General features: G+C 41.3%; 2 protein-coding genes across 2 annotated transcripts; one reads left to right on the top strand and one right to left on the bottom strand.

Annotated features, from left to right (window-relative positions):
- The first annotated feature begins 4,069 nt into the window (after window positions 1-4,069).
- LOC137373846 (complement component C1q receptor-like) lies at window positions 4,070-10,136 on the top strand. Its single transcript, XM_068039294.1, has one exon. It carries the CDS (start codon window positions 4,130-4,132, stop codon window positions 5,495-5,497), a length of 1,368 nt encoding a protein of 455 aa, XP_067895395.1. The 5' UTR covers window positions 4,070-4,129; the 3' UTR covers window positions 5,498-10,136.
- On the bottom strand, window positions 7,368-9,146 carry sstr1a (somatostatin receptor 1a). The gene has a single exon (XM_068039295.1). The coding sequence runs from the start codon at window positions 8,984-8,986 to the stop codon at window positions 7,880-7,882; it is 1,107 nt and encodes a 368-aa protein (XP_067895396.1). The 5' UTR covers window positions 8,987-9,146; the 3' UTR covers window positions 7,368-7,879.
- Window positions 10,137-11,509: the final 1,373 nt, after the last annotated feature.

Below are 11,509 nucleotides of genomic sequence, written 5' to 3'. Positions count from 1 at the left end.
ATATTTTTTAATTTGACAGAGAAGGCTGAGAGTACTGCCAGAGCCAAGGAAGGAGGAAGAACTGCCTACCTTGACTGAGAGAGCCTCAGAGGTGATACTGATGGAGTGTTGCAAAGGAAGGTTCCTAACATCTGCTCTCTAGGTTGCCTGGGAACAGGTGACTACACAAATGATTGTTGTGTTATCTGTGAGGAGGCCATTGGCACAGATGATTTTAAAAAAGGTTTGTTGGGCTAAGTGTATCTCAGTGTAATGCCATGGCATGGCTGCAACACAGACTTCCAACTCAACTATCTGCATCTTGACATTTGATGTGTGACTGAAGCCCTTTAGTCTCTCTCACACAATGTCCATATTTGTGCATGGTATACCTTCCAACTTGTAACAATGACTTGCTCTAAGTGATTGAATTACCTAAGATTACTTCATTAGCATGGCATTCAAGGCAATCCTAACACCTTGACTTTGAAAGAGCAAATCCTCTCCAGGTGTAAATATTGGCATCCTGGGGCCTGGGGAGCTAATTCCAAAACTTGAATATCATTAGAATGTTCCAGTGAATACACGAGGCCGTCATGTGACCATCTGTCCATCTCTGTAAAAGCCAAAAAGTTTCCTTGACCAAAGACAGACAGGCAGTAACTTGGAAAGTGCAGCAATTGAAGGCTGTGTGACTTCCTCTCTCTCCCTTTCTCTCTCTCTCCAGATAACATAAGTTTGAACCCTGTCTGCAACTGTGAACCCTCCAAACCTACAGATTGCAATGAAAGTGTTTCTGTTTTGTTAAAAAAATATTTTTAAGGGAATTTATATTTCACTGAATAAGTGTTGGACCAGGTTGTTTTTAAAAAGAGAGCCATCAAGAGCATACTGAGGAATCTGGATTGGCAACAGTATTGCTGGTTGTTACATGACTTGGGTTAGGGATGGAACAGAAACCATGGTAACAGGGGCAGAGAAGTGACAAGCATTCCTTTGATTGGACAAGTCCAATAGCAGAAGAGCACCTGGAAGGGCAGAAAACTGACAAGTTTTCTGGTTGTGTGTCAGCGTGTGTGTGCTTTAGCTTCTGGAAGGAGATAAAGTCAAGTCTACTGAAGTATCAAGGAAGGAGAAAAGACTACAACCCAGCTCGTTTTCCAGCAATTCCCTAAAAGACTCTGAGAAATCCATTGTGTCAATTCATTCTTGTTTCCCGTATTTGAAGAAAGCCTGCGAAAAATAATTCTCAATGCCTCCTGAAGAGAACTGTTCTAGGACGATCTCGGTGGCCTGTCTGCATATGCTCAGAGGTTGGACAGTGTGCCAGTTTTGGTGCAGCATGTCTAATCTGCTGTTTTCTTCAGGGGTGGGCAAGTGATCTGCCCGGGTTTTTTTTTTTTGTCTGTAGCAGAGCTCTGATCCAAAAATCCCTTTTTATTTTTTAGGTTAACCAGTGTGTGTATGAGTGTGAAGGGACTTAGGTAAAAAAGGGAACTTTTAAAATTTAATGTTGGGATTTTAAAAAATTTGATCTGTGTGTTTATGTTTTACTTCATTACTAGTTAAGACGTTCTATAATAAACTGTTAATTTTGTTGTTCAGTAAAGAAATCTGGTTAGTGTGTTCCATTCTGGGAAAAATAAAGTATATGATTAAACATATCAATAGGTGGGAAAATTAAAAAATACATGTTGTGACCTGTGGAGAAGTGGAACTGAATTAACAGTGCACTCCACCTGCTTTGGTCATAACAAGATTGCTACAGACAGAGACCAGGGGAAGAGAGCCATCTACATGTCTGCTCCAAGAAAGCCTTGAGCCAAATGGGCCAGCCACAAAGTGCATTTTGACCAGCCAAGGACTTCAAGAATACAATTTCATCCGGAAGACCACCGAATCAACCAACTTCACAGACTGTGTATTTAATTTCCATTTATTCTGGACTCTAATCCATCTACAAAATCTACTTTCCCTCTATAATCTATTTGTATGTGTATGAGTTTCATGTGAATGTGTGTGTGAATGTGTAGCATAAATTTATTATCGGTTTTAGATTGTTAAGTGTAATAAACTCACCTCTTTCTTGTTTAAACTCAAGTAAACCTGTCCGATTGGTTCTTCACAATCACATTAAAGGTAAAAGGTAAAACACTCACTGAGGTGGTAAGCACAACCACTGTTTAAAAAAGGAATAAACCCTGTTGCAGTCAAATAAGAGGAAGGACAAGAGGGGAGCATGAGACTCCTTCCTCACTTGCCGTAACACAGTATATAGCTACTTCTTAAATGAGTCCCAAGTCCTAGTGTCAATCATCATTCCTGGCAATCCTTGATCACCCCGTGTGTAAAGAAATACTGTTGATATTTATCCGAAACTTGCCCTTCACAATGATGAATCTGAACTCTTTTGTCCTGCTGATGTAGTGAAACCATAAGTATTAGCTTGGACTTGTTTTCTTTATCTTATTGTCCCTATAAACTCACTTTGAGGCTGAAGAACCCTAACTTTTCTAAGCATTCTTCGAAGTTCATCCGATCAGCACTGGCAATCAACCTTTCTTTTACCATGGCTCTTTTGTGCTGTGGCAATCAGAACTGTGCAGCAACATCAAGACGCTGGTGGAGTTGTTCATTGATATGAGGCCCCAAGCTTTCCCTCAGGAACCTCTGCCTTGAAAGTGGAGTCTTCTCTTGGAAATTCCCTTCATGCCATTCCAGTCTGCAGGAAGGGATTTACTCTATAGATTAATGCTTCACACTTCAGAGAAGACAATGGCATAGTGATAATATCACTGAACTAGTAATCCAGAGGGCCAGGCTAATGCTCTGGGGATATGGGTTCAAATCCCACCATGGCAGCTGGTGCAATTTAAATTCAATTAATAAAGTGAATTAATTCATTAAAATCTGGAATTGGAAGCTAGTATCAGTAATGGTGCCATGAAACTATCATCAGTTGTTGTAAAAACCCATCTGGTTCATTAATGTCCTTTAGGGAAGGAACTCTGCTGTCCTTATCTGGTGACTCCAGATGCACAGCAATGTGGTTGACTCTTAACTGCCCTCTGAAATGGCCTAGCAAGCTATTCGGTTGTCAAGGGTAATTAGGATGGGCAACAAATGCTGGCCCTGTCAGAGATGCCCACATCCCATGAAGAATAAAAAAAAACTCTCCACTCTACGCCTGGGTGGCCAATACTGAACACAATATTCAAGGTGCGACCTGAGCAAAGCACTGCACAGGCTTAAACTCCATTGATTTGGTAATATAGCTCAGCATTGTTTACTATCTTTAATTGCTTCTCTGCAATTGCTGGACATGGGCAGAGTAAAATATTTCACCCATTGTGATGATTTGACATAAGAATGAGGCAATGAATTTTAACCTGATATACGTTCTTATGGTGTTGTCAGAATGATCCGCATTTTGAATGAAGAATCACAACCCAGGAGTCAGATTAACTTGATGGATTTTATTTGACAGTTCACATGACTAATACAAGCATGTCTCTACATTCACCCCTATAATACTAATCAGTCTAGGAGCATCATCAATCCAGGCAGTTCCTAATGCTGAGTTTGCCAAGTGTTTTATACCATATTTATATCCCTTCCTCAACACCTCTACTTGTACAGTTTCTTTGTCAACAACTGTTATGTCATCCTGACTCAGTAGATGTCACGTGACTGGTTTTGTGTAATAGAGGACCCCAATGCTTATTTAGAACAGACCTCAAAGCTGAATCATTCTCTAGTTATCTGTATTACTCTGTACGCTGTGTCCTCTCTCATTCTATTTGTGCTGCCCTGAACCCACAATCCTTGTTCCTTGACGTTATATAACTATTATATAACGTTAATAGTTATGCCTATTCCAACCATTTAGCCTTTCACTCCACACTGTCCTAGATTGGGAAAACTCTTCATATTTGCAAACACTTTCTGCTGAGGACAATGTCTCTTTAAAGTGTTCAATTCCTACTCCCTACCAACACGCCACAGGATACAAAAGCCATAAATATAGTGACCAGACTTCCCCTGTAGCTGGGGCGTATTTTAGTTTGCTTTATTACAGTCGGGAAGTGGGAGTCAAGTGTAGACAAAGCTAACTTAAGTCCGAGCCGCTCAGTCTGAGAAAGCAGTGCTAATGCAAATACTCTCGGCGAAATCTATCATGCTTCGTTCAGTTTTCATTTTACTTTGGTTACAGGATTATTTGCTAAAGTCTGGGGTCCAGTGCCACGCAACAACACAAAGGTTTTGCAATGGTGGGCTGTGTTACAGTTTGCACTGGGACGGAGGCTCCTTTTTACATGCAAAGAAACTCTGCGAAGACAAAAAAGGAATTTTGACCACCATGAAAAGTCAGGCTGAAGCAGAGAACATTCGGCAGCTTTTGGCAACCAATGTGAAAGTCACACCACAACTGCATCACCTGTGGATAGGACTCCGCAGAAAGACCAAGCAGTGTTACTTTGCTGAAAAACCATTACGCGGATTCTTCTGGGTCAATGGGAATGACCATTCCACCTACAGTTCCTGGATTCAAGAACCTCAGCCAACCTGCACACACGAGAGATGTGTGCAACTTCAAGTGAACTTTACAAACCAAATCCAACTTAAATGGAAAACTTCCTCATGTGGCAAAGAAAAAGATGGTTTCATTTGCAAGTACGAAATGTGTGAAAGCCTAAATCCTGAAGTTGGAAAGGTGGTTTACAAAACCCCCCACCAGAGTGAAAGTTCGTTTTTCTCTGGTGTACCCGGGGGTTCAGTGGCAATCATTAGTTGCATCAATGGCAAGTCTATCGCTTTGAAGTGTGAGCTTCAGATAGGGGAAATGAAGTGGTCATCTTCTAGAAACTTGGAATCTCTGTGCAACAGCTGTTGGGAAAAAACAAATGATGGCTCTTGTCGAAATGGATGTTTTCCGTCCCACGAAGACTTCTTCTGTTATTGTGACAAGGGTTTTTTAGTGGACCTACAGCAAAGCAAATGTGTTCCTGAGGGAGCTTTGGATCGTGGCTTCAACGAGTCGTCCAGGAGCCGTCACAAGGGCAGTGAGAGTATGGCTGCCAACATCTCTTCATTTCTTGTTGCTACATCAGCCACCAAAACTCCAACAACACATTTCCTTCAACCAGCTGAAAATTCAACAGTTACATTCTCTCCAACTTTCAGAGGTTCAGAACAAAGCAGGCAGGAAGCTCACTCAAACGCGTCCTTCCTAATATATCAGATCGTTATAGGGATCTTAGTTTTGATGCTGCTGATTGCAATTGCGGTAATAATTATCAGGGAACGGGGGAAAAGAGACATCCAGAAAAAAGCACCCAGTGAACATCGTCTAGCGACTAAAAATACAGATTCTGTTCATCAAGTAAACGAAAATGCCGCGGAGAGAACAGGAAATGTTGCAAATGCGAATCATTACGTGGAAACCCCTTCAGCGTGTGAAAGTGAAGTTAACGCTCCCAGGGAAAACGGTGAAATAAGCGAATGTATAGCACACTGAGGAACCACGCCCAGGCGCTCTACAACTGCTCTCAATTACACCAACGCCCACAGGCAGTGTGTGTTAACTTCAATATACCGTAGGAGGTTTTTTAAATGGGGAAATGTAACGATCGTTAAAACAAGGGTAATGTATGCTTTATCTGGTTTGAGATGAAGGAAGAGTGGACTTCCTAACAGCAAATAATCAGTGATTTTTAGGCTACACGGATAATGTAGGACACTTAAATCAGGTGCAGCGCTGTGCCCTTTGTTCTTCTCAATGGTATATTCAATTATATTACAAGCTTAAACTATTCAAAAAGAATAGAAGTTTTGTCCGCCTTCTGCTTACCGGTTTGTTGCTGCGAGTTGCTTTGTGACTTTTGCTAAATGATACGCTAGAAATATATACTAGCAATTTGTACAAGAAAAACATTGCAGTGACTGAGAAATATAGAACACGTGGTCATATAGTTATGCCAACAACCCAAGAAATTCAATAGGAAAGTGCAGTTAGCGTTACTTCAACCATGTAAAGCGGGTAGTTATATTGACATTGATCGGATGAGTAAATGTAGTTTCCAGGAAACGCAAGTTTGGACGGCAGCCATGAAAACACTACCGCTTGAATACCAGAAAAAATCCACCTGAAATGTACTATGGCTTTGTTTAAAATATGTACCGATATTTTCATTGAATTCTTTAAAAAATAACTTAACACAGACTTGATCTTTAATGTGTTGGAGAATTAAAAGCACTTGGTTTAAATAATAACACAGATTTGATGACTTCCTACTATAAAGTGCCATACTGAGCAACAGAAACGAGTAGATACATGGCAATGGACGGATGTCTCAACACATTGTAGCCATTTAGAAACCTGTCTAAACGGAAGTGTGCAATTGCACAGGATACATTTACAAACCAAACGTATATGCATTGAACTCATCTTTTCACACCGCGTGTTTTACTTTGCCTGAGAACAAATATAGAGGCCTCCTATCAGTTAATATCACATCAGCTTTAATATTTTCAGCTTTGACTTGATTCAATAGTGTACCCCGTGCCGGAAAACTTAACTTGGATGATATTTATTTACAGGTTTTCTGTAAGATATGAACTGCTAAACTGTCTAAAGGATGTCAGTGAGTCTTTTAAACAACAAAATGCAACTTTAAAAGTCTGTCAGTAGCGCTGCCATTTCGAATACTCCAGCAGGAAATGTTAAAAGAGACGAGCCCTGCCAATAAAACCATATTGCCACTTCTGCGAACTCTTTATCAAGGCTGTGGTGAACCGAGCCCTGTCAATGCCAATTTGCATTTTGAAATGCGCGTCGTTCTTTTTGTTTGTTTGAACAAATAGGAATTGCTGTTCAGTAATACACTTATATATAATTAAATAGAAAAGCGTGGATTCAGGTTTCAAACGCCTTTGAGCTCTTAATACTGTAACTTGAGTTTTTTTTTAGTTCCAGTAGGTCCTGACTTGGCATTTGCACAGATTTGCATCTAACATTTGAAAAATACCCCCTTTCCTGCAAACAATGCAACTCGAAAAAGAGATTTGAAACGGCATGGAGAGTAGCTGAAGTGAAGAGAAACTGTACGGGCTGAAGCTGTCACCTTCTCATTCTATTAAATTGCAGTATAGTGGTAAAATCATCCTCGATTATTTAATCATTAATTCCAAGTGAAATTAGTGCCGAGATAGGGTTCTTCAATTAGTACTCATTGAAAGACGCAATAAAAATCCATTTTAATTGTCTAAAGAACGTATATTTTAGGGAAGTTGTAATACAATCCTTCATTTCCTAGCTGAAGCAAGGTTAGTCCGGCAGTTATATTCTGCTGTTTTTCAGCACCTATGGAGCAAAAAATTACAAACTGACTTCCGCCATCCGGTCACTTTAAAGAATTGCCTCTGGCCCTTGATGTGACACTACGGACTGTTAACATGTGGAATTCAATGGGGGAAAGGTAAAATAGTTGTAAAATGCCACAATACTTACATTTTCAAAGAAGCCTGAATCTTTGAATGCAAAAACATATTTTAAATTAATCTTACATTTTACCCCAGCAACGGCATGAAGCTGTGCAGGCACGGCAACATTTTACCTTCCCCTTAGCCTGAAATAAGAGAGAAAGCTTCACAAAGATACCCGATGCATATAAAAATAAAGATACAAATAGCTGAAGAATCGCGACCTCGATAAACAGCCCTGTGCAAATGTCATCGCTCACACTTCACAACCTAAAGCAACAGAGTAGGGAGCAAAATCAGAAAACGGCAGCAGAAATCTTTCCCATGAATAAAGAACAAGTGCAACCAGATGAACGCAGATAGTGATTTTCTCCGGTATTGTTCGGGTTCTATTATTGTACAAATGCCTTGTGATAAGTCAGAGGGTGGTGGTCCTTGAGGTACAAGTACCGTTGCGATACACACTATTCGACTCCAGCGGGTCCTGTTGGAAGTCTTCCACGCTGTAGGCTCTGCTTTTGAGAGCCGTGGCATAGTAATCTATGGGCTCCTCTGCAACATTGTCCATCCATCGTAGACACAAGATTCTCTGGAATGATCTCTTAAAGTTGTCCGAGAGAAAGCCGTAGAGGATGGGGTTGGCACAGCTATTGGCATATCCTAAGATGACGGCGAGCTGGCTGACAGTCGCGTCTTGTTGCCCCACAAAGACATTCACGAGCTGAACTATGTAAAATGGCATCCAGCACATCACAAACACCGTCACGACCATCATCACCATCAAAGTGATCTTTCTCTCCGACTTCTTGCGCTGTTGCCAGCCTGCTTTAAGAGCCACCACTCTCATCTTGACAATAATGAGGATGTAGCACAGGCAGATGGCGACGACGGGAATGAGAAAGCCCATTAAAAACACGTAGACCACGAACACTGCCAGCCATTGCTTGGCAGGCTTCGGCATCTGCATATTGCAGGCAGCTGAGCCGTCGGAGTTGGTGGCTGTGTCTGCAAAGATAATGATGGGTAGGATAACCAATATGGACATGAGCCACACTGCTAGGTTCACCATTTTAGCGATGGTGGGTCTTCTGTAGCTGGCAGCTTTGATGGGGTGCACCACAGCGATGTACCTGTCCACACTGAGGACAGTCAGGCAGTAGATGCTGGTAAACATGTTGATGGCATCTACGCTGAGTACCAGGCGGCAGAGCAGAGAACCAAAAGGCCAGTGACCCAGCAAGGTTGAGGTCACCAAAAAGGGCACGCTCAACATGAGTAGTTCATCGGCGATGGCCAAGTTCAAGATGTATATGTTGGTAGCCGTCTTCATTTTGGCATATCTTAGGATCACGTATATGACTAAGGAGTTACCACACAGTCCAACAAAGCATACTACTGAATAGATGAATGAGATAAGAATGGCACTGTATTGGGTACCGCTTGAAGTCCCATTCCGAGTAACATTGGCTGTGTCCATGGCACCATCTAGAACGGCAAGGTGCTTGGCAGAGTCATTGGGCAACATCTTCTGAGAATCTAGCGCAAAGCTTTCCTTTCTCAAATCATTCCATTCTCGTAACTCTTTGGCAATCGGAACGGCATCTCCTGGAGCTCGCGTCTTTCTTTCTGCGCATTCTGACTCTTAACTCATGAGTGAATGGGTACAAGTGTGGAGACAGGAATCAGCGCTATACCCGGGTCTTCTCTCGCAGACAAGCTACAGAGGAATTAAGTGTTGGCTTTTAAAACAGTGAATGATTAATCGCCAAACGTCAGCAGCGGCAAACTGGCGACTCACATTACGTATCTGCCGGCTGCCGCCTGAAGCGACTTGAGCTGCTCTTAGTGTCAGTCAGATAAGGAAAAATGTACCTTCCGCTCGGAGCTCACAGATCCTGCACTCCATTCAGCAGATGGATGTGATCCCTCTGAAGTACATGGACGGAACACTCCTTGGAAGCGACTGGTTTATGCAACTAATCAGTGGAGAAGGACATCTTTCCGGCTTCCTCAGGTATTGGTGCAAATTCGGAGTCACGTGTACAGTTATCACAGAATGCATGGTAACTAAACACTGTGCATCAAATCAGTGCATCTATACAGTGTAAAAGTTCAATCCAAGAATGACAGGACTATAGGAGAAGTAAATAGATAAGCTGCACGATTAGAATAATTTATAATTACATACTATAGTAATACGGCTTTATTTCATGCAAACTATAAGCTGTCGTGCACCTAAAGCAGGGCATTACTGAACATGGCTCTTCCCCCTCCCCCCACAGCCAGTATTAAGCAGGGCACGAGTGTATCGATACATTCGCAGACAAGTTCTGTTAGTGCCAACACCACGCTACCTCAGTGCCTGCCCTTCAATGTAAACAGGCCTTCTGAGCGAGGAAATTTGCAATAATTTTATAGCCCTGCTGAAAATGAGATTAGAAACAGTGTTCTCCACCGGAGTCCATTTCTCAGAGCAAATACCAGCAATTATCCGTGGCTACTGTTTGCACACATCTGATGTGGATTTGATTTTGTGAGTACAGTACACGACACATTCGGATTATATTATGGCTATTCAGCCTCCCATTCAAATGCTTAAATCAGCTTGTAAAACCGTTATTGATTGTATTCTCTTTGTATTTGCCATGTCACTAAACCAGTAACGGTTTGCTTTGTCAGTCTATTGAAAATTTAACTAATAAATTGGACTTTCTCTGCATAATTATTTGACCAAAATTGCCTTTTTCCTCATGATACTTTGCACATTTCTGGAACTACAAGTTAAAATGTGGTGCTTTCCACCAACAGGGATTTTCACCTACATGAATGTATTTTAGTTTGTTCCAATATCAATTTTACTCATTCAAAGTTCTGTACTTTATTTTGACCAAAGTTGGGGATTTTGCGATTAACTTCACCTATTAAAAAGATGGGATTTTCCGATTGTTTAAAACATCTCAAAGAGGTTAAAGTCTAGACATTAAAATAAAAGCAAAATACTGCAGATGTTGGAAATCTGAAATAAAAACAAGAATTGCTGGAAATACTCAGCAGGTCTGGCAGCATCTGTGGGGAGCGAAGCAGAGTTAACGTTTCAGGTCCGTGCCCCTTCATCAGAACTGGCAAATATTAGAAATGTGATAGGTTTTAAGCAAGTAAAGTGGGGGTGGGGCAAGAGATAACAAAAGAGAAGGTGTTGATAGGACAAGGTCACAGAGAATAACTGATCAGTAGGTCATGGAGCAAAGGCAAATAGTGTGGTGAAAGACAAAGCATTAGTACAGAGAGTGTTAATTGACAGAAAAATGAACAGAAGCCTAGGCATTACTGTTGTAGATATTAACGAACAAGCATGCAATGCATTTGTAGGATATTCGTCAGTCTGCTATCTCAGCCGAATCATTAACTTACCTAAACAAATTAAATTAAAGCCTGCGTTAAAATAGCAAATAAAAAAGTCTTGTGTTTATTTGTCTACTTTTATCACAAGCCATAATTTCTAGATTAAATATTAACAATAGTGCCAATCTTTTATAATTAACACATTATTAGTGTACTGAACGTGTTTATATTTTAATTACTTGCTTTTCAACTTTCATTTTAAATTTAAAGCATTGCCTATATTAATATCACCACTCAGGAAGCTTCACACCATCCTAGACAAGGCAGCATGCTTGATCGACACTCCATCCATCACCTTAAACATTCACTCCCTCTAACACCGGAGCACAGTGGGAGCAGTGTGTACTATCGACAAGATGGACTGCAGCAACTCGCCAAGCCCCCTTCAACAGCACTTTCCAAACCCGTGACCTCTACCACCTAGAAGGGAACTCATGGAAACCTGCAAGTTCCCTTTCAAGCCACACACCATCCTGACTTGGAACTATATGATGTTGTTCACTGTTGCTGGGTCAAAAACCTGAAACTCCCTCCTGAACAACACTGTGGGTGTACCTACACCAGATGGGCTTTGATGGTTCAAGGAGGTGGCTCACCACCACCTTCTCAAGGGTATTGCTGAAAATAGAGACATGTTGTTGAAGCT

The sequence above is a fragment of the Heterodontus francisci genome, chromosome 9, assembly GCF_036365525.1.
Source record: "Heterodontus francisci isolate sHetFra1 chromosome 9, sHetFra1.hap1, whole genome shotgun sequence".
Classification (NCBI taxonomy): domain Eukaryota; kingdom Metazoa; phylum Chordata; class Chondrichthyes; order Heterodontiformes; family Heterodontidae; genus Heterodontus; species Heterodontus francisci.
The sequence above is the reverse complement of the archived record's forward strand: the minus strand, read 5'-3'. Positions and strand labels throughout refer to the sequence as shown.

Bases quoted from the DNA above. Each gene is read 5' to 3' on its own strand.
- LOC137373846 (XM_068039294.1), top strand. From the start codon at position 4,130: ATGCAAATACTCTCGGCGAAATCTATCATGCTTCGTTCAGTTTTCATT.
- sstr1a (XM_068039295.1), bottom strand. From the start codon at position 8,986: ATGTTGCCCAATGACTCTGCCAAGCACCTTGCCGTTCTAGATGGTGCC.